The sequence below is a fragment of the Eublepharis macularius genome, chromosome 2 (assembly GCF_028583425.1).
Source record: "Eublepharis macularius isolate TG4126 chromosome 2, MPM_Emac_v1.0, whole genome shotgun sequence".
Classification (NCBI taxonomy): domain Eukaryota; kingdom Metazoa; phylum Chordata; class Lepidosauria; order Squamata; family Eublepharidae; genus Eublepharis; species Eublepharis macularius.
The window spans coordinates 175,855,513-175,882,441 of NC_072791.1; the positions used below are offsets into that span (position 1 = coordinate 175,855,513).

The window sequence follows — 26,929 nt, forward strand, 5'->3', positions numbered from 1 at the left end:
AAACGCCTATTATTTTGATTGGGTTGTACTCATGTATACAAGACATAATCCTATGGATCTCAAATTCAGTTTACCTTTGAATAAATTTTACTATCAGAGGATCTTGTCATGGGTGTTCCATCTTCAAGCATCAGCAGTTATTCCCACTGAACTGTGCTCTCTTCTGTATTATTATTACTTACACAATTTATAATACAGTTGAATATTCAGTTTTCTTCTTTGTACTGAAGGACCATTACGGGAATTCTTGCATTAAGAGTGAATGTATTCCTTGTCTATTTCAATAAACATTGGCAAATTAAATTGAACCACATTTCTCTACAGAGACTTCATATTAATTCCAGTTACAACAGTATGTTCACACATCATCACTTGATTGCTTTTTTGTGCACAGGCAACTGAAAGGCTATCATCTCCTGTTACTTCAACACTGAATATTTAAAATGGCAATACCTGTAATGTGTTGACTCTATGTTCATCTGACTTGGAAATGTAATTAATTGACTTCAGTTGAATTCATCAAAGCATTTTTAAACTGATTTAATATGCATGTTGTATAACAAGTCCCTGGAATAATTATCTGAGATTTATTGTATCAGCCGTTGGCTTTCTTGCTTACAACAGTTGATAACCCTAGTACTAGATCTGAGTGGCCTCCTTGTTTGCATCAGCCATTAGCATTTACAGTAGTTAATTCAAGAGGGTTTGAAAGCAGTTTGTTTAATTATGTAAATTTATAGAGTGATGAACAGAATGAAAGAAAAAATGGTACTGTTCCTTATGGATCAACAGCACCTTTATAGGCTTATATGAATCTCAATAACATTTATGTTCTCATAAAAAAAGACGTGGACTACTGAAGGGTTGATGGATGGTGGAAGCAAGAGGCAAGGTTAGCCACAAGATATTTTTGTTGCAGTGCCCAGACTTTTTAACTTTAGGTCATCATTTGGAATTTGTCCAAGGTAGCTCAGTGGTGGAGTACGCTGGTAGATGTTGAAAGTTCCAGATTCAATCTCTGGCATCTCTAGTTAAAAGAATCCCAGGCAGCAGATGTTGGGAATAACTTTTCTCTGCCTGAGACCCTGGAGAGCCAGTCAAAGCAGACAATACTGAGATAGATAGAACAATGGTCTGGCTCAGTGTAAGGCAGCTTCGTATGTTCATCTATATTTTTATGAGAGGCGGCTGAGGGTTAGCAGTAGAGTACCTTCTCTGCACAGAGAAAACCCCAGGTTCATACCCTGGCATCTCCAGGTAAAGAACCTCAGGAGCTGGGTAAGAACTCTCTCTGGCTGAGCCCCCACAGTGATGCTGCCAGTGAGGGTACACAGTACACAGCTACATGGATTGCTGGTATAAAAATACAAGGCAGCTCTATATGTTCACTTGACAACAAAACCAAACCTATTAATCTCATTTATTCATACGGATCAGCTTAAACTACAGTGGAAGAAAACAGTGTGACCGAAAAACTGAGTTATGAACCTGCACAGGAAATGCTTTCCAGTAATCCTCAGGCCTGCTATCCTTTCATTTATGGCTTTCTGAGTGTATAGCCTCCATGTCTCCAGTGGGGTCAAAATTATATTAATATATATAGCATACTGGATAGTTCTTTCCCTTTCCCTGACACTGGGGTAGTGATATTGCTGTGAGAACTGCATTGGAGTCAGAACCTAGCTTTGACATGAAGGTACATTGTTCTTGAGTGTTGCCAGGGCCCTGAGACCAGATCTTATTAATTATCCCTCAGAGATAATCATGAGATTATTGTTAGTATTTATTTATTATGTATATGTTGCCATCACAGCACATCACCTGCTACCCTCAAAGTAAGAGAAAAAAAGATGTAAAAATTATCAATATTAAAACAAGCTGTAGAATCATAAGGCATAAAATGGCCCTCAGGTTAGAAGCAGACCAGAAAAATAGCTTTAAAATATCAAACTCTTCAGTTGAAAGCTCAAGTAGAGATGTGTTTCCATTTGGCACATAGAGGACAATAAAATAGGTGCCTCAAGGGAAACAGTATTCCAAAGCTGAGTTGCCACCATGGACAGTATCTTGTCTGTGGTCACCACACATCACACCTCCACAGGGAGGGGCATGTAGAGCAGGGTCTGAGATTTTAACTGATGGGCTGGATAGTACTGGAGGAGACTGTCCTTCAGGCTCCAAGCTGTTTATGGCCTTAAAGGTAAGGATCAAATAGACAGCCGGTGCAGATCTTTCAGCACAGGAGTGACACTTGAGCCCTGCATCCAACCCCAGACAATAGTCTAAATGCTGCATTTGGGTCCAATTCAAGATTCTGGATAGGTTTTTAAAGGCATCCCCACATAAAGTAGACCACCATGGCCAGATCACATTTTTAGAGAAAGAGTTATGGCTGGTGAATCAGCCAAAGATGATAAAAGGTGCTCTTTCTATGTAGGAGACCTGAGCCTCCAAACCCAGGCCAGGATTCAGCAGCATTCAAAAGTCATGAACTTGCTTCTTCAGGGTTAGCGCAACCTCTGCCAAGCAGAGGCTGACTGATCAGTTCTCAAGCAGGTTTGTCACTGACCGTATCAATTACGTCCATTTTGTATGTGTCAATTACACACATTATTCAAAATCAAGAGACAGAACTGCACAATATATCTAGCCACATCCACTAGTTCTCCAAGCGCAGCAGTCTCCAAGTTCTCCAAGTCTGCAAGTTCTCCAAGATCCTGCAGTCAGGATCTATCCAATTCCCCCTCACCACCCATGCAGATATTTGTGTATACTTAGGAACAGTAGTATGCACTTCATGGCCCACAAAGAATTGCATTCATACTTCCCATCAAGTGAAAGAGATACATGACTATTGTGCATGACCCCACAAAACATACATACAGTAACAGAAGATATGACTATTAATATTCAGTATATAACTATAGCCTTTTTAATAACCAGAGCACATAGGGTTGTCTCTCTTCACCACCATTGTGGTGTCCAGAGTGAGAGGAACGGCCTGCAAGTCAGACTTAGGGAACAAAACTGTGCAAGCTTCAGAACTCATTAAACTGAGTTAAAAGACATCCAGGTGTTGGGATGAGAGTGCAGAGGCTGCAGAAAGAGATGGAGGATGTTGGCATGAGGGAGGCTCACAGGTTATCCGTCCCCAAGTCCCTTCAGTGGCAGCTATATCAAGGTAGGAGCCACTTGCCAACCACAAGGCCTACTGGAAAATGGCCTTGCCCACTTTCCTTGGACATTGGACAGGTGCCGCATTGAGGAATGGTGCTCAGAAGAGCCATGAGTGGAATGTCAGCCCCATGTGGCTTCTGAATCACTGAGTATCACTTCTTTAGGACTTCAACATGAACATCACAGTTGATGGATTTGAACAATTGCTTAGAAGCCTGTCCCATTCATTCAGTGAAATTTTCTTCCATATAAGTAACTTACACTGCAATCCTACACATTGTTAGTCCTTCCCATTGATCTAAGCTCATTGTGCATAGAATGGCACAGTTAGAATCACTGCTGAAGTTTAAATGTGTTAATTGTAATTGCTAAAGTAAATCTTTTGTATGTTTATTCGTCAGTCAGACGCAATATAATTGTACGTTTTTAAGGCGCCTCAACTTTGGAGGCTCCCTTGAGAGTCCATGCTGCCAAGTGTTGTGGCGTTGATTTACTCAGGTGCACCCCACTTGGGAGGTGAGCTTTATTCTTTTGCCAGGGACCTTCTCAAAATGTTCAGACACCCATTATGTGAAGTTGTGTGATTTTAATTTTGATTTTTTAAAAAAATCACACTTGTGTTGTAAATAGCATATTCAATTGATATAGAGCCTTCACATCTGCATGATGTGAAGGCTGTATATCATGGTGATTGTTATGAATGGTTCATTATACTGTTGAAACTGGTCAGGTTCTTCCTTTGTAGAAATGCTTTATTGTATTGCAAACCTCAAGTTGCACATTTCATTATAAATAGCCTGTTAAAGATCCTGACTTTAACACCATATGCAAGCATTTTAATAAATTTCAAGGCCAGTTAACATGTTACAACTTTTGTAGCCTGCATTTATCCAAGGGAGGAACTAGATGAGAATCCTCTGAGAGAGATCATAGAGAAAACATTGTATATTACAGTACAAAATATGTAAGCATCTCAAGAATACTTTCAGATAGAGCACTTACCTCTCAGTTCAACAAATATACCTGCTTAGCTCCCAAACACATTTGCTCATCGATGCAACTGTGTTTTATATTAAAGCTTGTGATATGTACAATAAAATGCACCTAATTAATTGGTACAATTGAATCAAATAATTAAACAAAATTAGAGCCCATTTTGATAACTTGAGATTTTCCTACTTCCAACCTTGAGCAGTCTAAATATTACCTTAATTACAGGAGTGCTGAGTGAATCACCACCACCTCACATTCAGCAGCCATATATAATTTATTAGATATCCATCACATAGTAAGTTTCTACATCCCCAAGCCATGTCAGTGGGTACAGTTGATGTAATGAATATTCTTAAATGATACAGTGGGGAAGTAGGGAGTTTGCCACAGGAAACATCATCTTTATGTCAACTGTAGCATCTAAAATAGTTTTCTGTTCCCCATTTTTGAGCAACAATCATCAATCAACACTGCATAGTATATGAAAAGCACCCAGAACTCTGAAACCATCTGTTAAGCCAGTATACAATGTATTGATCAATACAAGCATCTCAAAGGGCAGTAACATTTCCCAGTGTTGAAATTCTTGATGCTGTAAAAACTAAATAGACTGCGGAAATGTGGTTTCACTCCTTAGTGATGAGAAGGACTCAAGGCCAATTTACTTGAGCAGATTCTTCTGTTGAGAATGTCAGCGCAATGCACTAGTTTTCAGTCTTGTCTAGTATACCCCTTAGCCCCAATCCGCAGCACATAGGTAGTGGCTCACTGGTAGAACACATGTAGGAAGTCCCAGATTTAATCCATAACATAACTAATTAAAGGATCTAGAGGAGCAAGTGCTGGGAAAGACCTTTCTTTGCCTGAGATTCTGAAGAGCTGCTCTAAAATAGAAAATGTTAAGCTTGATAAGACTAATTACCTAACACATTATAAAGTAGTGCCATAGTGTTGGCCAAGTTCTCCCATTTATTGGTAAAGTTTGGATCAGAATATAAGGTCAGGCCTGATTCAAATCTGGCCCATCACCTCAGCTGCCACCATTTAGTACAACCCATTTTAGAATGGCAGGATTTGAGTCTAGCGGCACCTTTAGAGACTAACAAGATTTTCAGAGTGTGTGTTTTTAAGAGTCAGAGCCCCCTTCTTCAGACATGAGAGCATTTTAGGATGGAGCATGAGCTAGTTGAAGACCAAAAGTATAATATAGGCCTCCGTCCACAGTCAATCCTGTATCATGAACAATCAAAGGCTTATTTTGTTGCTGCTTGTCTGGTACTAAAAAACAGCACCTACTAGAACTCAACATAGCTGATGAGTGTAATCAGTCTGGTAGGTAATAGGTCATGAAATAGAATGAGTCTATGCTGAGGTCAGCATGAAAAGTTTGCACCTAAACCCACAATCGCAACATGGCTTTAAAGCCACTAAAACTCGATTAGGCAGTAGCATGGCACCTGTGAATTAACAGTAGATCTATCTTGATATTGCATTTATTCATTTTTATCTTTACCTTCCTAAGTAAAACATTTTTCTTGTATTTCATAAATGCATATGAGTGCACGTGGATTTTTTGGTACTCTGCACTTCCTATTGTTGCTCCAGTCAGTGACAGCAAGCCACAGTGGACAAAATGTAATTGACTACAAGAAATGCAGCAGTTGTATTTATTTTCAAAACATGACTCTCTGGAATTGGACCAAGGGTCTTTGGAGCTTTTGAAGTAATTCCTCTTCAGGGAAAAATCTAGTCTACTTATATTTCCTTTTCCCCCAAAGCTTTTCTGGGGTTTTAGTAGTTTGTATAATCTGACCTGTTAATCTCCTACACTGCCTCAATATCCAATTCCCATATGTCTTGTAAACATAGATAAAGAAGGTGGATTAAAGACCTGAACAGTTTTCTTAGTATGGAAATAAATGGTTGCAGTTCACTCAGCTATCTTTAATGATATTAACTTCAGCTAGCCAGCATTGTTTTATAGACTTGTTGTTTATCTGCTTGATAACTGTTCAGTGATAACAGGAAGACATGCTTGGGCTGTAAGGCATGAGGCTTCTCCTTGTATCTCAATGTCTGAGTGAATAGATTCTCTGACTTGCTCTCTTTTCCCTCAATTAGTTTTGTGATGGGGCAACAGAGTGTGGGAGAAGATCTACAGTGATTGCAAGGCTTAGGGAAGGGGGAAACCTGCTGATTTGGCAACTTAGGTAGGGGTGAGTAAATGTGATAATTAGGAGGACTGCAGAAGGAGAAACAAGGCAATTGGATGAGTAGGCAAGGAGAGAACAAGGGCTGACAGGGAATGTATTTCCCTTCCCCTCACCTGCTAGTCCTCTTGGGTCCCCTACATTCTTTTTTTCTATATGGTTTACCACAGAGTTACCCAGCTGTCCCTAGTATTTCCTTGCCCCTACCTCAGCTAAAGTTGGCCTACACGAAGCCCAGTAAAGAAGAGATGGAAGGCAACACAGCTGTATTCTGTCACTTGGCCTTTCCTTTCAGCCTGGGCAAAGAAGCCCACCACTTTCAAGATGCTGTGACAGGGACTGTATCCTGACACAATTCTGCCCAGAGAAAAACAAGTTTTTGGTTTGTTCAGGGAGCTGTTCAGTTTGCTTGCTTCTCTCCAGCTCTTTGAGCAGGATATAGGAGCACATCAGAATTTGCCCTACCGTCTGTTGGACAGAGGACTGTGGGATCTATTGTTGTGCTATCTATCAGAATGAAGATAACCATGGGAGAAGTGACATACTGTAGACATCAGCAGATGTAAGAAGGGGAGCCTTTCCTGGCTTCTCATCACCCAGTATTCTTTGAACCAGTTTTTAAGTAGGGTTATATAACCAACCATCATAAGCCTATAAAGAACAGAAAAGTGACTCTGTTGAAATACAGCCCTCACCTGCAAAGAATTCAAGTAGCGTTTCATGCTGAAGAAATCAGAAGTGGTCATTTAAAAGCCAGACCCTCTCTGATTTCGTTGATGCCGTGATTAATTTTAACAAAGCAAAATAAGTGCAGTAGAGCATTAATTGGGAGCATCTACCAAGATGCTTCTCTTTGATTTTTATTGGCAAATCATTTACGTTATTATTCTTGCCTGCAAGGACAAACAATCAAATTAATTGCATGAAAGGTAATAAACGATTCGTAAACACTTTGCAGCAGGATTAGTTTTCAGGTAATTAAGAATAATGGCTGATCTGAGATGTGTCTGGGTGACCGTTCCCCTGGCTAGCAGCAGAGGTTTCAATAAGGTTGCTCTATGAAATTATACAACAAGGTGATAGATAACAGAATAATAGCATTTACTTAATTCAGACTCAGTACAACAGCAGAAAGCCGAGTTTTTCCTGGCAGATGTCCAAGAAGGAACACTTGAGGTCAAACTCTGTGCTTTTTCTCACATTGCTAAAAGGAGCTGAAATAACTGCACTGCAGTCAATCTGGAGTGGCGCCAGTATTGTATCAGGCACCGCCACAGCAGAATGGAGCTTCTGAGCTGCACTGGCTCAAGTCTCCTTTTGAATATTCAAGAGGAAAGAATGAGTCTTCACTCCCCCTTGTGACACTTGCTCAAGTTCTGCTTTCTGTGATAGCTGCAAGGTAATAGAAGCATGTGTTTTTGAACTGCTGCCTGTATAGTTAATGATCTTTTAAATGAGGAAAAATAGAGCCCTCAGTGTGATTTATGGAAGGACGTTACTGAGAATATCGTCAATATTTATGAAAATAGATTTTTTCTTACAGTTCTTGCCCCGCCCATAGCCCTTCCTTCAGTTCTTAATTCCTCCCTCCGCCAGTGAACAGGCGTAATTTGGTTCACATTGTTAATTAAATATAATCCAATATATTTAACTGAACTTTTATTGTGGGTTTTATTTCACTATTTAGAAGCTTGGGACTTTGTTGTTGTTCTGCTTTATTGCTTGTCTCATTTTGCTTTCCTTGGAATCAATAAGAGGGCTGCTTTTGACATCAAGTGGCCTAGAATTTGCCATTCTTTCATGGTATAATTATGCCACTCTTAATCACTTTATATAACCCCATTAGCCCGAGTGTCACTACCATCTATGATGAAATGTGGCAGGTAAAGACACTTATAAGTGTATGCTGACATAATTGTGCTTTATGAGCATCTAAAGTGATTATATTTCTGAAAAAGCAGCCTGTTCATTTGGCTGCCCTCAAAAGTGTCCATGATACTGTGCACAAGGATAGACAGAGACATGCTCAATACCTCAGCTTTCCTCACCGCCAGTAAGATCTTTTTTAAAAAAAATTTGCAAGGGACCATCCCCCCCATTTTATTTTTGATTCTAAGATTTACAACACATCATATTGGCGTTTTGTATGACAATATAACTGAGAATGAATTACAGATATCAGATCATTCTATCGGAGCCAATTAAACATATTAAGTTTAAGCTAACACAACGAGTTGCAAATGAGAGAAACAGGAGCAGTAACATTCTACTAATGATGTCAGTATGTACTCTATGGCTGAACATTGCACACAACAGACAGTAACCTTAAATATCTTATACTGTTAAGATAGTTCAATTGTACGGGTATAAGAGTTTCAGATAGCCAGTAGGATCTTATGTGGCATGTTGTGTCTGGAAGTAATTCACCATAGAGCAAAATGAGACATTTTAATGTTTACCAGAAAAACAGCATAACTTGTATATTAACAAAGTTGGAAATTTGTTTGTTTTATAGGAACATGGAGGCTGTAGATAGGCAGTGCAATCCTACAGAGAATTACACCAGTCTATGCCCGTTGCATAGCATTACACTTAGTGGAGGAGAATGCCATGGAATGGAGTTGGCTAGTTCATCACGCAGGACCCCACATGTTAAGACAGGAAGGAGCAACTGAATTTCAGCTGGAACACGTCTACATTTACAGTGCAGACCTTTAAAGAGTTACTCTATTCTAGGCACTTGGGCTTGGAGAGAAATAACTCTGCATAGCATTGTATTGTTAGTTTAGAATCTGCAAAAGGGTTGGTAGTTAAACCATGTTAAACTCACCTTGTCTACACTGAGGTGAGTTTAATAAAGTTAAACTACCATCCCTGTCGTTTGCCTTCTTTCATGTAGGATACGAGCCGGTCCCGGCCTTTGCACCCTTTCCATAGAGATGATTGCATTCTTGCTTAGGGTTAGAACAAAACTAGATTCTTTCATTTTATTTATTTGTTTGTTTATTAATTAAAATGTTATACCACTTTTCCTGAAGTGGTTCCTGGAGCCACATTACCAGTGCAATCCTAAGCCGAGTTACTCCAGTCTAAATCCATTGAAATCAATGGGCTTAGGCTTGAGTAACTCTTTTTAGGATTGCACTGTAAAGCCTTTTTCCAGAACAGAAATGCCAAAGATGTCCACTATGCTTTCCCATATGTTGTATGCCAGAGCCATGAGATGTGACAGCCCAAGGCATCACAAGTTGAGATTTTATTATTCATTTATTTAGAATTTTTTTACTCTGCCTCTCTCTAGGAATCTGAGACAGCTTACACAATAAAAATTATAAAAACAAAACATTAAACAATATTAATTAAAATCCAGCATTAAAAACCTAGCTTAGCATAAAAACATAGTCCATAAAAACAGGCCATTGACAGCTTAAAACAACAGTTTCCAGACTAAAATAGTGTTAAAAATTAATCCCTTAATTAAAAACCTTAGTAAACAGAAACATTTTGACCTGGCACCTAAAAGACAGCAACATAGGTACCAAGTAAGCCTCAAGAGGAAGGACATTCTACAAGTGAGGTGCCACTACTGAAAAATCCGTGTCTCTGGTTGCCACCTACCTCAGCTCTGAAGATGGAGGCACAGAGAGGAGCTTATGAGGCAGATCATTTAACCAATTTGTTGATGTTCTTGCAAACAGACAAAGCCTAGCATTGTCAGATTTCTGCTCTTCCCATGCCTGGTTACATAATAGGTTCCTTTATCTATTTCTCCTGCCCTCATCTAATCCCTAAGCCTTAAGTTGGAAAGGTTTACCAGGTAATGATTTTACCTTATTTACTTAACAGACAAAATATAGTCTAGTGGTAGACTAAATGGACTTTTGATCCTTACCAGTTTTATAAATCTTCAACTCAGCTTCCAAATTCAGACAAATTAAATATGTGCAGCACAAGGATAAATTCTGCTTTGCTTAATCAGGACAGAGATCAATGATATCTGAACTCAGTTTATTGAATTACTAAGAATACAGCTGGAGGCTAGGTAGAGTTTTGAGAATTATGGTTAAAGGTTCCTTAAGCATTAATCATGAGATGATGCCTGGGATACATTCTGAGATCCTCCTCTGAGCTCCCATGAAAGTTTGACAGTAAAGAAATCAATAAATCTTGCAGCATTCCCCACCCCCGGATTTGATTTGGCATCCTTATATCAAGCAAAGGTTCACCAGCCAGCATAATACCATTCTTTCCCTAAACCTGAAACCAAGAATGTCATGGACACAGCGTTGACAGGCTACTAAGCAAAGGACCTACATTGGTGCATGGATATGTATGTGTAGTTGGCGTTTTCTCTTTACCTTATTCCAGCTTCAATAACCAGTAAGTCAAGCAGCTGTTTAAACAAACCAGCAGTCTGGGTCCTCAGCTGTTGAACTTACTGTGGCAAATATGGTGGAGAAATCCCCAACCACATGTGTGGTTTCCTCCTGCAAACCTACACATCTCTTTTGAATTACTGCCAGCAGGAAGGACATGACATTACCTGATAAAGAGGTTTTTCAAGGTCTGCTAACTCAATGTATCATCTCTCTGTTAACATTTGTCTTGTCTTGTTTTTCCAGCCATGTGACCCCAATATAATGCAAACACGGACACGACATGTGTTGAGATCTCCTTCAAATCCTACAACCTGCCCTGAAGATTCTCAGATGCGGCCTTGTGTTCTAAATCAAAATTGTTTTCATTATCATTACAATGTAACAGGTAAGAACACTCCACTGGGATTTGGAAAAGATTTTATGTTCCTTTGTGCTTGTATCTGAAGGGAGAGGACAGGATTGTGAAAGAGGGAGGAAGGCAGATGCTGGGAAGACCAGTTCTAATCCTAAACCATTGCAACAACAAAAAAAGTGTAATTATGCAAGACTGCTTTTAGGGACCATACAAGCACAAGCAGGTTATAAAGGTTTAACTGGTGGAAAACTTAGCATATAGAACTTCAATTGCTGATCATTAAATGGGGCTGTTGAAACTGATCACCATATGTGATGGTATGAAATAAGAAAAAATGCAAATAAGCATTATATTAACTATACACATATAGTATACACACTTGTACATAATGTATAATTTAATGGTTACTACAGTCTATTATTTAGATACTTTGTGACTACATAGAAGTGAATTAATCTGTGTTGCCACAATCCAGGAATCTGTTCAACGCACAGATACGTGCATGCACAATTGGAACTTTTCTTCCTGAGAGGACTTTCCCATTTACAGTACATGCAAAGGAATATGTGAATGGCAATATCCCTTTCATTGAAGCCAAGAGTTCTGCATGCAAGTTGATGCAGTCTTTTTAGTTGTTTAATGGCTAAATCCAGAAAAGTTGTCAGTTTTGACAGCAATTTTTCTATCTAATTTTGATAACATCATTGGGAAATCAGTAGGTTTTTTTATTTTGTGACTGCTGTCTGAATGTTATGGTGATGATGTCCTCAATAGGTGTTAAGTCTTGAGAGATAATTCCCTGATATCTTTGTTAAGCATCCATGGGAGCTTAGAGAAGTGGGAGTTTACAGGGGAGGGGGCAGGAGTGTGTTTATGAGCAAAGAAACGGGTAGAGATAGAAAATGAGGAAGAGACAGGGATTTATGAAACCATGTCACTGCCCCCATGCTCACTAGTTAGCCTTCAGGCAGTCCGCTCCTCCATAGCTCTTGGAGGCCCAGGTACTTCTGCACCAGGTTGCCCCCTTCCTTAGGGCTTTGCCCCTGCTCCACTCCTCCCCCAGGGTTAGGATGTCCATAGGCATGATAACACCATAAGACTCTATTATCTTTAGCTTCAAAGAAAATCAGATCATGTTCCTTATTTGGCCTCCAAAAAAAGGCAGGCCTTTGGATGCTCAGAGAATTATAACAAGGTAATAGCTGAGAACTAGTGTGGTTTAATGGGTAGAGTGTTGGACTAGGATCCGGAAGACGCAGGTTGAAATCTGTACTCTGCCATGAAGTTTGCTGGGTGGTCTTGAGCAAAAACTGTCCTTTGCCTCACAGGGTTGATGTCAAGATAAAATGGAGGAAGGAAGAATGATATATACTGGCTTGAGCTCCTTGGAGCAAGGGTAGGATAAAAGTGTACTAAATAAAAGAATAACGATTACTCAGAAGTCTGAACAATAAAAGTAATCAGATAAGAACAATAGCAGTTAAGGAGGCAAGTTTCACAGCAGTTGTCATTGAAAAAGAGATCAAATAAACCTTTTGTTTTACATGAAAAGTAGCAAAAGCAGAAAAGTTACATGAAAACTTGCAAAAGTAGAAAAGTTATAAAAGTGAATGTAAGAACAAATGTTAAACAGTCATCAAAGAAAGATGAAACAGCTATAAAACTCACCTCAAAATTTAGAAAATAATTAAATATAAATGCAAACTTGGCAAGATTTAAAACCAGTAGAAATCCAATATAGAGATGAAGAAATGTTGAAACAGAGCACAAGTAATTCTAAGCCCAACATACTAAGCAACACAGAAATTACCCAGTAGGATCACACAGCAACAGACAGCACACAGCAGTAATCTACAATCCCCATCCCCTTAACCAATGCATCCCCTTGAGACCAGTTCCCTACAGTGCAGTCCTTCTGCTGGAGTAAAAAGCCCTTTTGAATAATTCAGTTTGTGGAAGACCAGGAGAGTGGGAGCTTTCCTGACCTTTTCAGGTAGGCCGTTTTATGAGATTAGAATGCAAACGTACAGGCAGCTGTTGATCTTGCCCATGTGCAAGGTGGCATCTGCAGAAGGCTGTGCTCAGATGAGCAAAACTGCCATGGTGGAACATAGGCAGAGAGGCGGTCCCACAGATATGACAGACCAAGGCCATAAAGAGGTTTATATGTGATAGCCAATATATCCATATAAACTGAATACTTTTAAAGGTAAAAAATGATCATCTTGATGAATCATCTTTTCAGTGACTCTTAGAAGAATTGAAATTATTTTCAGTTGTTTATGGTATGTAATGATTTAAGATAACAGTGCCCTGACCTGGATGGCCCAGGGCAGCTCAGTGTTGTCATATCTTGGCTGCTAAGCAGGGCTGACCCTGGTTAGTATTTGGATGAGAACCCACCAAAGAAGCCAGAATTGCTATGCGGAGGCAGGCAATGGCAAACCACCTCTGTTAGTCTTTTGTGTTGAAAACCCTATGGAGTTTACTACAACTTGACAGCACTTTACACACATCATCTTTTACAACCCTACTATTGTAGCATGAAATACTTAAAATCAACAGCCTTTTAAGTGAGCCATCCTAAGCAGAGTTGCGCGTTTCTAAGTCCACTGAAGCCAATGAACTTAGAGGGTGTAATTCTGGTTAGATTGGCATTGTAAAATAGTTGACACTGAACATTTTATAAGTATTTCATTGCTTTTTTAGAATGAAACATTTGCTTTTATTAGAAAAAAAATCTGACAAAGATTGCAACAAGTTTTGCTGTAAAAATGTTTATAATTTTGTTATCCAGTGCAACAGCATAGCATATGATAAGACATAAATGATATGTTTTATGCACACTTTTCAACATGTTCAGACATCAGTCCTAAACAGGTCTACTTGGAAGTAAGTCCAATGTTATTCAATGGTGTTTACTCCCCAGGGAAGTAGTTTTAGGATTGCAGCCTTACTGTATGCTGAAATATTGTAAGAGACAAAGAGATAAAACTTGATCAGTTTTTAAAAAATTAATCTCTTTGCTCCCAAATGCCCAGATCAAAGATCATTTTAAACATAATGAAACTAACATGCACAAAGAATACCAGATAGGACTAAATGCAGTTTTTATATATCTTTAGACTGGAGCACTTGTCAACTAAGTGAAAATGCAAACTGTGGAGAAGGGGTTAAGAATCGTCTTCTGAGCTGCATACGCAGTGATGAGAAAACAGTGAATATGAACTACTGTGAGCAGGTAAGGTTTCATCTGGTACATCTGTGTTGCTGAAGTGTTTGGTAAGTTGTGTCACATAGGACAAAATTGGACACAGGATTTTTTCATATGTTGAAGTTTCAAAATTTAAACTTTTGCTAAATCATTTGAGAGTTTTTTAAGGAGTTATCATATTTCATTGGTTTCTGCTGCCTGGGTGCAGAGCTTCATATTTTCAGGCACCATGGAATTCCATACTAGCTAGATTTGACTTCAAGTGGTGAACACGTCGCTACAATTTTCATTCACACTGCATGTGACTAAAAATTTGAGAGTCCAAGGCCTGTGTAGAACAGAAGTCCAGCACCAGCTTTGATGTATTTATAGAGTTTCTTTTCTCTCTCTCTTTTTGGGGGTGGGTTAGTACGTTCCTAGGCTCATGGATGACTGCCAAGTGCATTCCCTTGTCTTTCAAAAATACTGCTTTCATCACTACAATTGTTACATGAAAACAATACGCTTAGTGCTCAGTGGGGCACAGAAATAACACATTCCATGCACAGAAAGCTTGTAATCGAAGGCTTGTTCCCATACATGCAGAATGAGGCAGTAGAACCCTGAGTTGGTAGGATGGGCTATACTGATTCAGACTGTAATGAGGAGGATTTTTAATATTGCCCTACATAGAAAATGTCCTCAAATAGAAATTTAGAGAGAAGCTCTAGCCTAGCCATTCACTTGCTATTCAAGTTTTCCGCTTACAGGGAATTATTAATGTGGAGGAGCTTTGGAAAAAAATGTATTCCTTTATCTGCTGTCTGTAGAAGTTCAATCTTAACACCTCAATGCTGTACCTGCATATTGTGACGCATGTGTTGGCCAGGCCTCTGGTGAGGACATTACATTCCAGATCCAGAAAGTACAGATGGTGGCATGATGTTAACATATATGAAGGTATAAATACCATGTATTTGACCAAATCGCCTTCATTCACTTAAACGTGCTTTGATTGGCTGGCTAGTTCCAACTCAGTTAAAGGTGTGTGCCTGTTTGAGTTACCTAGTTCCGAATCAATCTGAAAAGGTAACACATTTTTAAAAAATTCTTGGTCATTAGTGACAAGCAAGTTACATGTTTTGTTTTTGTTTCTAGCTAAATGTAGAGAAGCCTTCAAAAATGATTACTCGCTGCCTTGTGGAATGTGTGGTAAATTGCCAGCTGTCAGAATGGTCTGCCTGGTCAGAATGTTCACATTCGTGTGGCCTTTCAGGTAACTCTTGTCGATCAGTGTTCTGCCTGCGTTCTTTGAATAGGTTCTTTGAGAACCACTGTGGTATAGTAGTTAGAGTACTGGACTAGAATCTGGGAGAACTAGGTTTGAATCTCCACTCTCCCATGGAAGCTTGCTGGGTGACCATGGGCCAGTCACACACTTTCAGCCTAATCTACCTCACAGAGTTGTCATGAGGATAAAATGGAGGAGAGGAGAGTTATGTAAGCTGCCTTGGATACCCTTTGGGGAGAAAGGTAGGGTATAACTGAAGTAAATAAATGATTTTAATAGTAACATGCACTAAAGTACATCAGTATATGTTCCTGAGGATAGAACGTTCACTTACAGCATAATGAAATCTAAGTAGAATAGGGGTCCCCGATGTGGTATCTCTGGGCACCCGACAAGTATTTTACAAAGTGGGTGGCTCCAAGTGAGACTCTTGTAGGACAGGAGTTCTGATTGGCCTTTGAAGATCCAATTGGCTATGCAGATTAAAATAACATTGTTGCATCTTTGTAGCTTCTGTACAGTCCCAAACTGGGACTGTGCACACACAGGCCAATCACAGAAAAGATTTCGAAAGCTTTCTTGGAGACTAGGAGTGTCCATTCTCCCTTTGGTGCTTTCCTGACAAAAACATCACATGACAAGGAAGGGCACTATTCCCTCAGTTCTCTTTTCACCACCATGGAGAGGGGCTCTCTATTTCTGTTCTCCATTTTTTCCTCATCTCACTCTCTTTAAAGTTTTTTATCATCAGTAGTCATTCTAGTGAAGAATAGAACTACATTAAAGAAGAAAAGTTTCTGTTTTTCCATTTGTCATTACAGCGGAAGTAGTAAGGGGCTCACTCCATGCCTCCAAATAGGGTAGGTAAAAAGACACATGTGGTGGGCCACAAAATTTATACATTGTTGGCCCTGAACATAAAAATCACAAATTATATAGCCATAATAGGCCTACCAATTCTTTCTCTGGAATAAGATGGCATTTTGCAATGAGCACTTACCTGAGGATAAACAGACTGAGGTCATCCAGGAAGAGGCCCAGTCAGGTGTAACTGAATGAGCATGTTGCACTCATTGTTGAAACTTGCAAGAAGTTGATGGACCATCAATGAGATGAAATCCAAAGTATTGCTTTCCAGGGAAGTACAGTTTATAGGAGCTTCGCTGGATTCAATTCAGAATGGCATTTCTACCCTCGGATAGGGCATGTAAAATTAAATCCATGATGAGATCTCTATTGAAGCTTGGATACCAGTCTAGCCTTATGATTCACATACTACTTGTCCTCATGGGAGTGACTATTGCAGTAGTTCCCCTAGCAAGAATGCATATGAGGAGACTGTAGCTTTCATTCTTACAGATACACAATCTGACATTATATTCATAGGCTAGGAGTACTCCGTATTCTCGGACATTCTGAAGTCACTGGGGTGATAGCTGGAATATGCCTTTTTAGAAGTTTCACATTTGGTTCCCCAAAGATGGATGTTACAGTCACCGCAGATGCATCACTAGAGGGATGGGAGGCCCACTGTCAACAGACTTCAGTTCATGGACCTGCTGAGAAAAAGAGAAACTACTCCATATTAATACCCTAGAACTGTGTCATTCATTATGCCCTTACTGTTACCAGGAATGGTCTCCTTGCGAGTGAGAGAATTGGGGGGGGGGGCGGGGATTAGTGGCAAGGAAGATGGCTATACGAGAGGGGTAACGAAAGGATCTTTTCACCAATTTTATGGAGTCTCTTCCCCAAGATAGCAGACAAGGCTGGTGCTTTCAAATTCAAAAATCAACATTTTATTAAAGAGGAAAAACACACACACACACGAGTAAATAATAAAATGGTTGCACACACACAGAATCCTAGGAAGCTAGCCAGAGGTTGGAATAGAGTGAAAGAGGGGAAGTATATTTACCTATCCTAGAGAGGAATCCAATCCATGGAGGAAGAGTAGCTTCAAACATCCTGCATTCTCATCCCGGAGAACAAGAGGTTTGGGGCAACCTCAAGGGAGCAGCACTTTGGATCTGATAAGTGAGAACTTCTCAATTTGAATGGGTCAAGGGTCCTATTCTTATGAGGCAAAGCATGCCCTGAGGTGGGAGAGTCCTCCCAGCCATTGGAACAAAAACTCCAACAGTCCGTTCCTGGGAATAACAAAGGTTTGATTACCTTGATTGCTTGCTGCTGGGGTGTGCACAAAAGGGGCAGTTTGTTAATGGGTTCCACTGGAGCTGAGCTGATGAATTTAGTTTAGGAATGTACCTTTCCCAGGAATGAATTTGAAGAACTTATGAGTGCTAATTGATTTCTCCTCAATCATGGGCTGGGGATGTCCAGGATCTCAGGTGCAGCCCTCAGACTTGCCGGGAGGAGGGAGCAGGAGACAGCTGGGAGACAGCTGCCCAGCCACCCTAGCAGACACCCAGGGCCGGAACCTGAGAGCACCAGAGGGAGGGAAAGAAGCACCCAAGCCTCAGAGGGTTAGAAGGGGCAGGTGGAGGCCAGCTAGCCCCATCGTCCAGAAGGAGTCTAGGAGCCCAGGCAGGGAGAGTGAGGACAACCAAGAGGAGGCTAGACCAGAGGGAGAGGGCACAGGAAGAAGGGACAGCCAGCCAGCAGCTAACCAGACAGAAACCTTACCAGCAGTAGAGGGGAAGCAGTCAAGGCACCACAGGGCCACGCCCCAACCTGCAGGCAAGCTAGAAGAGATTAGCCAGAGCCAGGTGGGGCAGGAAGACAAACAGCCACAGATGGAGCTACCTGGGGCACTGTACAGGAAAAGCTTGGCAGCCAGCCAAGAAGGCACAGGTGTGCCTGCCCCAAGCAGCCAGCTCAGTAGAGATAGCTTGTCAGCCAGCCAAGGAGGAACAGGGGTGACTGCCCTGGGCAGCCTGCAGAGCAAACCCAGGTACAGTTGCCTGAGTCAGACAAGGGCGTGGCTAGAGTGCCAGAAGGGGGCGTGCCTGACGGAGCAGGGAATTGGTGAAGGGATAAAAGGGAAGTTCACCCACAGGATGGGATGGGTTGTGTAGGAGTGATGGAGTGGAGTAGTGGGAAGCATGAGAGTATGAGGATGAGAGGAGGGAGGTTGGGGAAGAAGGAGAATGAGAAGGAGAGAAGTGTGAGTGATGGCTGGGGTAGGTTGAGCAGGCCGGTGAGTGGTCTGAGAGGGTTTCAGGGTGATGTATACCACCCCTCCTTCCACAGAGCAGGGTCCTGCGGTATCCCTGATGTCCCCCTGGGGTCAGAGCCAGGCACTGCAGTGCCCAACGCCGTGGCATCCAAGGCAAAACCTGACAGGGGATCTCATCACATAAGGAGGGAAAGGAATGTGCTAAGTGGGATGACACTGTGAGACCTTTCTTGCTCTGGCTCCACCCAGAGTTGAGAGGACTGTAAACTAATTATCGCTGGTCACTCTGCATTTACATTTGGCATTCCATTCATGCCTGAATCTCCCGGGCAGGACTCATCAACTGCTCGCTGGAATTCCCCTATTTGCAAACCAAACTACATTTAATCAAGGGGCCTTGTGATTTTAGGTAGCTATATTAAATAGCTATTAAACATGGCAGAGGCCGGGCCAACTGCTTACATTACCTCCTTCTCAAATATAATATGCAACAAGGTTACCCAAGTTCACATCAACAACCAAACAGCTATGTTCTATATAAACAAGCAGGCAGCACATTACAGACACTATGTGTGGAGTCTCTGCAGATTTGGGAATGTGCTGTATGGTACAAGACCTCTGTGCAAGTGGTTTACATTGCTGGGTCTGACAATATAGTAGTGGACATGTTAAGCAGGATAGGGGTAGCAAACAACAAATAATCACTAAAGGACTACTGTCTCCACAAGGTGTTATCATACTGAAGGATCCCAGAAATAGATCTCTTTGCTACAGAACACAATGCCAAAGCCCCTCTGTTCTGCTCCCGGTAAGGACAGACAAGTCATCCATTAGGAATGCATTTCAGATCATCTGGACAGGCACATTGTTTTATGCTTTCCCACTTCTGCCTGTATACTCAAGGTATTGACAGTCCTAAGAATCCAAACCATACAACTTTAAGCACCGCGTATCAAAACAGTGTTCACCATATTAGTAAAGTACAGTCTATTTTTATAAAGAGTGTGTTTGAAATGAAATGTTATTGAAATCAGGAATATTAGGATATTCTGCCTCCCCAGAAACATAACTCAAATAAAAGAGAATAACTATTTTTAGAAGGTGCATGTTTGCTGTGCACAATTTCTGCTGTTGCTCAGTCCTAGCAAGTTCTCTGTCTTGTCCATCAGGAACTACACAATAAACTTAATACGATGGTGATATTTTTTAGTGGACCATGGACTACTCCTGTTGTTTTGTGTTCAGGTTTTATGTGGTGGAACTATAGGTAAAGTTTGATTTGTAATTTGCTGCTCCTGCTACAGTAAAGGTGGCACTTACTTCTGTGACTGGTTGTATAAAAAGGGAACATTTTGGTTTCTGTAGCTTATGATCAATAGTGGGAGGAGGGTTTCCTCTCAGCACAAATCTATAAAGTCTGTTTACAACAAAACGTGAGAGATTTTTGCAGCTGCAGGGTTAAGCAGATTTTGTTTTTGAATACTATTTGCTCTTTACGCTTAGCTTGTTTAATGTATGAAGTTCTCTGTACTGACTATTAATACTGCTAGATGAAAATTTGAATCTGTAAGAACTTCAACGTTCAGAAGTCAGTGAAAATAAAAACTTCCTTTGGATGAAGAGTCAGCTGGCAAAGACATATGTGGCATGATCCTAAGAGTTCAAAATGATTTCTGCTTGCCAACTATACTCCAGCAAGGTTCTTTTACAAGACATATTGTAAATGAAATGACTATTTCATAAAACCAATGTGGTGTAAAGGCTAGATTGTCAGATTAGGACCTGGGAGACCCAGGTTTGAAGCACCATTCTACCATGGAAACTTTCTTGGGCCAGTTGTGCATCTTGAGCCTAACCTACCTGTGGATAAAATGGGAGAGAAGAGAACATGAAGTATAAATGAAGTTAAAAAATATTTACGAAACTGCATAATCATCAGAAATATCCAGCCCACACTAATGTCTATTGTACCTTACATCTTGACCAGTTGTATAGTAAAATCCTCCCAAATGCTTGACAGAATTCAATAGATAGCTGAGGCTGAGTGAACATCCTGGTGAGCGAGCTTGGCTTTGTGGTAGTTTGTGGACAGATAAGGCTCTTTTAGACTTCAGTTTGGTGGGGTTTTGTCACTCCAGGCTGCGTGTGATAAGGGAATGTATAGTTGTATATCAGCATAGGCAGGCTGCATTGTTAAATGGCAAGAGAATGTTTCAAATTGTAGCTGTGTTAAATAAGGCTCTCCAGCGTTCATTTTTATTATATTTGAAAGAATTAAAAATAACAAATAGCTTAATGTCTTTTGTTAATTTTTGTAGTGAATATATTCATCTTTATAAGAGGTGAAAACAACATTTTTCTTTACTTGATATCTGGATTCCTGGATGAATTTTCTTGAATTTATAGTGTATTCTATTTATTTATTTATTTATTTATTTATTTATTTATTTATTTATTTATTTATTTATTTATTTATTTATTTATTTGATTTATAGCCTGCCCTCCCCACAAGCGGGCTCAGGGCAGTTACAACAATATAATAATATAAAAATAGAACATTTAAATACATTAAAATACCTGAAAATCAGAATGATCGATATGTACAGTCAAACCCCAGATGGCAGCCTCCTCCACTCTTCCCAACATAACATAAACAAGGGTGGAGAGGAGGCACAACTGATGTCATCACTGTGACTTCACATGAGAGGGCAGGTGGTTATGTAGCCTCCCCTAGCAGGAGACCAGTCGGGAGGCATTCCCAAAGAAACCTTAGGCTGGCCACAGCCATATACCTGGCAGAACATCTCTGTCTTACAGATATAAGATCTTGGCGGACCCGGGTATCCTCCAACAGAAAGTTCCACCAGGTTGGGGCCAGGACTGAAAAGGCCCTGGCCTTGGTTGAGGCCAACCAAGCCTCCCCCGGGCCAGGGACTACTAGTAGATGTTCTCCTGCTGATCTAAGCATTCCCCGGGGTAAATATGGGGAGAGATGGTCCCTCAGGTATGCTGGTCCCAGTCTGTTTAGGGCTTTAAAGGTTAAAACCAAAACCTTGAACCTGATCCAGAATTCCATGGGGAGCCAGTGCAGCTGCTGCAAGATCGGAATAATGTGTGCCCTGTATGGAATAACCATCAGGACACATGAAGCAGCATTCTGGACCTGCTATAATTTCTAGGTCAGACCCAAGGGAAGCCCTGCATAGAGTGAGTTACAGTCATCTAGTCTGTAGGTGACCATTGCGTGGATCACTGTAGCTAGGTCGTGGGTCGACAGATAGGGCGTAAGCTTCCTGGTCTGCCGAAGATCGAAGAATGAAGACTGGGCAACTGCCGCAACCTGGCCCTCCACTGATAGGGAAGAGTCCAGCATCACTCCAAGACTCCTGAACGATGGAACGGGCACGAGTGGTGCCCCATCAAAGGTCGAGAGCCGGATTCCCAAATCCAATGGCCCTCAGCCCAAGTACAGGGCATCCGTCTTTGCTGGATTCAGCCTCAGCTGGCTTTGCTTCACCCATCCAGGACATCTGGGGCAGAGTCAGGCTGGCCATCCATCAACAGATACAACTGGGTGTCATCCACATATTGATGACAACCCAGTCTGAAACTCCTTACTGACTGGACAAGGGGGCTTATATAAAGATGCACCAATAAGGGGGAGTATCGCCCTTTGGGGGACACTGCACACCAATGATTGGCGTGTGGATAACCTCTCCTCGAGTGCAATCCTCTGTCCATGACCGTGGAGAAAAGAGACAAGCCACTGCAAGGCAGTTCCTCGAATCCTCACATCGGTGAGGTGGTGGGTCAACAGGTCATAATCGACCATGTCAAACATTGCTGAAATATCTAGTAAAACCAGCAGTGCCGACTTGCTCCAATCCAGGTGCCTACGAAGTTCATCCACGAGGGCAACCAGCATTGTCTCTGTCCCATGGCCCGGGCGGAAGCTGGACTGGAATGGGTCAAGGATGGAGGAGTCCAGGAAAGACTGCAGCTGCTCCACCACTGCCTGCTCAATCACCTTACCCAGAAATGGGAGGTTCAAGACGGGCCAGTAACTGGACAGGTCAATGGGGTCCAGAGATGGCTTTTTCAGGAGAGGCTTCACCACGGCTTCCTTAAGCGCCCCAGGAAAAACCTCGGAGCTCAACAATGTGAATTATGAATGTGAATTATAATTCCTCAGTCACTATAATCTCTTAACTATGTTTATTTCTTGTTTTGTATATTCTTCAGTAAACTCTGCAATAATATTTCTTTTCTTTTTTAAAATATTTTATTGGTTTTCTCATAGGGGAAAAAGGGGGATAGAAAGGAAAAGACATAATAGTAACATCATAAAATCTGCTTGAGTCAGGATTCTACTTATCTACACATTTCACCTTACCAATCATTTAACTGTGATTATTTGTAGCAAATTACAATACTGCCTTTATATGGTTACTACATTCAAGTCTTTATATTTGTTTTTTATCCAGTTGTAAAAAAGGGTCCATGGGGCAGCAAAATCTTCTTCCATTTGTCCTTTCATTAGTGAGGTTAATTTGTCCATTTCTGCATTTTCCATTATCTTCGTTATTATTTCTTCCTGTTGGGGTATTGTTGATCGTTTCCAATAAGATGCTAGTAGAATTCTTGCCGCTGTTACTACTTGTATTATGAAATATTTCTGATCTTTATCCAACTCTTCTGGTGTACAGTTTAACAAAAAATCTCAGGTTTAAAGGGAATTGTAATCTGTAGGATTATTTGCAATAGTTTATGCACCATTGTCCAGAATTTATGTACTTCTTTACAAGTCCACCACATATGATAAAATGTTCTTGTATGTTTCACACATTTCCAACAGTTATTTGACATATTTTTATACATTTTAGCAAGTCTATCCAGAGTTAAGTACCATCTATAAAACATCTTATATAAATTCTCTTTAAATGCAATTGACTTAGTTATTTTAACATTCACTTTCCATATCTTATTCCATTGCATTGTGTCAATATTACATCCTAAATTTTGTGTCCATTTAGTCTTATATTCTTCTACCCCCTAATTTTTCTTCTTCACTTGCATTAAAAATACAGATCCAGAGGAAAATACATTAAAAATACATACATCTTTTTAATCAATTTCTCATCGGAATCACAAAGCAATTTTTCAAAAGCATTTTGTTCTACATAAAAAGCCTCCCAATTTTTTATCCTTATTATATCTGGACCCAATCTGGGCCCTTGACCAGCAATCTAAATTGATACCTTGTCTCTGTAGTTCCTCTTGTTTTTAATATTCCTTTATCATCTAGAAGGTCTTTATATCTAATACTCTTATCCAAAGAAAATACATTTGGTTGTGAGAACGCTTCTAACGGTGATACCCATTGTGGAATTTTAGAGTAGATTGACGATACAGTTTTTTCCCACATTGTTATAAGGGATTTTCTAATCAAATGGTTCTTAAAGTATTTATGCCCCTTGGTTTTCCCATACCATGAAAATGTGTGCCATCCTAGCTGCAAGTCATGTCCTTCTAGTGCCAAGAGTCTTTGATTTTCTAAGAGAATCCATTCTCTCATCCACACTAAGCAGCACACTTTATAATACATTTTTCCAGTCCGGTAAGGCAAAACCAGCATTCTCTTTCAGATCTTGGAGTATTTTCAGTTTGATTCTTAGTTTTTTCCCTTGTCAGATAAATTTAGACACTGAGTTGTTTATCTCTTCAAAGAAGGACTTATTAATACAAATCAGGATGGTTTGGTATAAAAATATAATCTGTGGTAGTATGTTCATTTTGATGGTTCCAATCCTTCCCAGCAGCAAAAGGTGTAATCCTTTCCATCTCTCTAGATCATTCTTGATCTCTCGAAGCATTCACATAATTGTCTTTCATTAACGAACTACATTTGGATGTTAAATAAATCCCTAAATATTTTACCTTATTTTCTGATTGAAATCCTGTCATTCTTATTCGTTCCATTTTTTTGGTTATTGTCATATTTTTGGTTATCACTTTTGTTTTCTGATCATTAATCTTCATTCCAGCCATCAAACCATATTCTTTGAGGTGGTACATTAGTTGCCCTATTGATTCCAAGGGCTCTTCTACTATAAATAATAAGTCATCCGCAAACACTTGTACTTTGTACTTATGGCCTTTGTTAGATGCTCCTTTAATTGCCATGTCGCTCCTTACATTTCTCATCAATATTTCCAACATCAAAATAAATATTAATGGTAAAAGAGGACAGCCCTGTCTTGTTCCTTTTTCAATACATATTGCTTCAGTACAATCATCATTAATGACTATTTTTGCTTTCTGCTTCTTATATATGGCTTCAGTCGCTTTTATAAACTCCATTCCAAATTCCATCTCTTTCATCTGTTCAATAAAGAATTGCCAATTAACGTTGTCAAAGGCTTTTTCAGCGTCCAAAAATATCATGGCCATCTGGTTCTCAGAATGTGCTTCATAATATTCCAACAGATTTAGGGCAATTCTAATGTTATTTCTCAGTTGTCTTTTAGGGATAAATCCTGCCTGATCTTGATGTATTATATCAGGTAGTACTTTTTTCAGTCTTGTAGCTAATATTGTAGCAAATATTTTATAGTCACAATTAAGAAGGGATATAGGTCAATAGTTCTTCATTTCCTTCATATCTGTTCCCTCTTTATGTATTAATGAAATCGTTGCCTCCATCCATGATTTAGGCAAGGATGTTTCTTCCACTGCTATGGTAATCATATTTTTAAAAGGTAAGAGGATAACATCTTCTAATGCTTTATAGTATTCTGCTGGGAGTCCATCTGGACCCGGAGTTTTCCCATTATTTTGTTTTTGTATAGCCTCTACTATTTCTATTGCTGTGATTGGTCATTCAACCACTTCCTTTTTTCCTCAGATAGCTTCGGTAAGTCTTGTTTTTGCAGATACTATTTTTGCTTTTCTACTGGTATTTCAACCTTGCCATATAGTTTTCCATAAAAAGTTTCCACGATTTTCTATAGTTCTTCCTTTTGTGTCCTTTCTCTTCTTGTCTCATCATATAGGCAGTGAATAAGTCCTTTCTGAGTTTATAGGCTATCCATCTCCCTGATTTATTTGCATGTTCGAAGTAATTTTGTTTAGCAAATTTAATATTCTGTGCAATGTCTTCTGTCAATAACAGATTTATTTGATTCTGTAGAGCCTTAATTTTGCATTTTAAACTTGTATTTGAAGGATCTCTTTTTAGTTCTTTTTTATTCTTCTCCAGGCTTTCCATCATATCTTTGTAGCACTGCAGCTTCTCTCGTTTTTGTTTGGCTGCATACCTTATCACCAATTCTCTGAAATATGCATCCCAAACAATATTCATGTGGGTTTCAGGCTTTATATTTTGTTGAAAGTAACGTTTCATTTCCTCCTTAACATCATGCAAAAAAATTTTGTTCTTCAATAATTGAACATTCAATCTCCATCTAAATTTTTTTGGTACATCTGCTATTTTCACCATTAAAGGATTATGGTCAGCCGTATGTCCTGGGAAGTATATCATCATCCTTGACTGCTTGCAAAAGGCTTGCTGAGATCCAACACCTCTGTTCTGGACCAAGACTTATGAGAGTCCGAATAAAATGTATAGTCTCTTCCTGATGGATTTCTTGTTCTCCAAGCATTAATCAGTTTATATTCTTCTGCCAACCTAAGAAAGGATCTTAGCAGTAGTCCTTTTGAATTCTTACATTTCTTTGTTGTTGTCCTGTCTAGGTCTTGGTCAAATACCACATTGAAGTCTCCTATTAGGCATATGTCCATATAATCAAATCTTGCCAAGACCTCATTTAAACTCTGATAATTTTTTTCTTGGTGGACATTTGGTGCATATATCATTGCTAGCAAGATCTTCTTTTCTCCAATGGAAATCTCTACCATTAGCATTCTGCCATCTTCAGCTGAGTAGATTAAATTTGGACTCAATTCTTTTTTTATATAGGCTACTATACCTTTCTTTTTTTGTCAATTCTGCTGTAACGAAGGTAGAACCAAGTTTTTTACATGTCAAGTAATGTTGGTCTCTCTTTCTTATATGTCTTTCCTGTAGACAAACAATATCAACATTTAGAGTTTTTAATTGTTTAAAAGTTTTATTTCTTTTTTCTGGTGAATTTAGTCCATTAATATTGGTTGAAAGGATTCTTATAGGTTTC

General features: G+C 39.9%; 1 protein-coding gene across 1 annotated transcript in view; it reads left to right on the forward strand.

Moving 5' to 3' along the window:
• The window catches only part of THSD7B (thrombospondin type 1 domain containing 7B), a 578,528-nt gene that overhangs the window by 518,739 nt on the left and 32,860 nt on the right, over positions 1 to 26,929 (forward strand). The window contains exons 17-19 of the mRNA XM_054972840.1: positions 11,003 to 11,144; positions 14,240 to 14,355; positions 15,466 to 15,583. Of these exons, the coding sequence (XP_054828815.1) occupies positions 11,003 to 11,144; positions 14,240 to 14,355; positions 15,466 to 15,583 (376 nt within the window). The remainder of the gene's footprint in view (positions 1 to 11,002; positions 11,145 to 14,239; positions 14,356 to 15,465; positions 15,584 to 26,929) is intronic.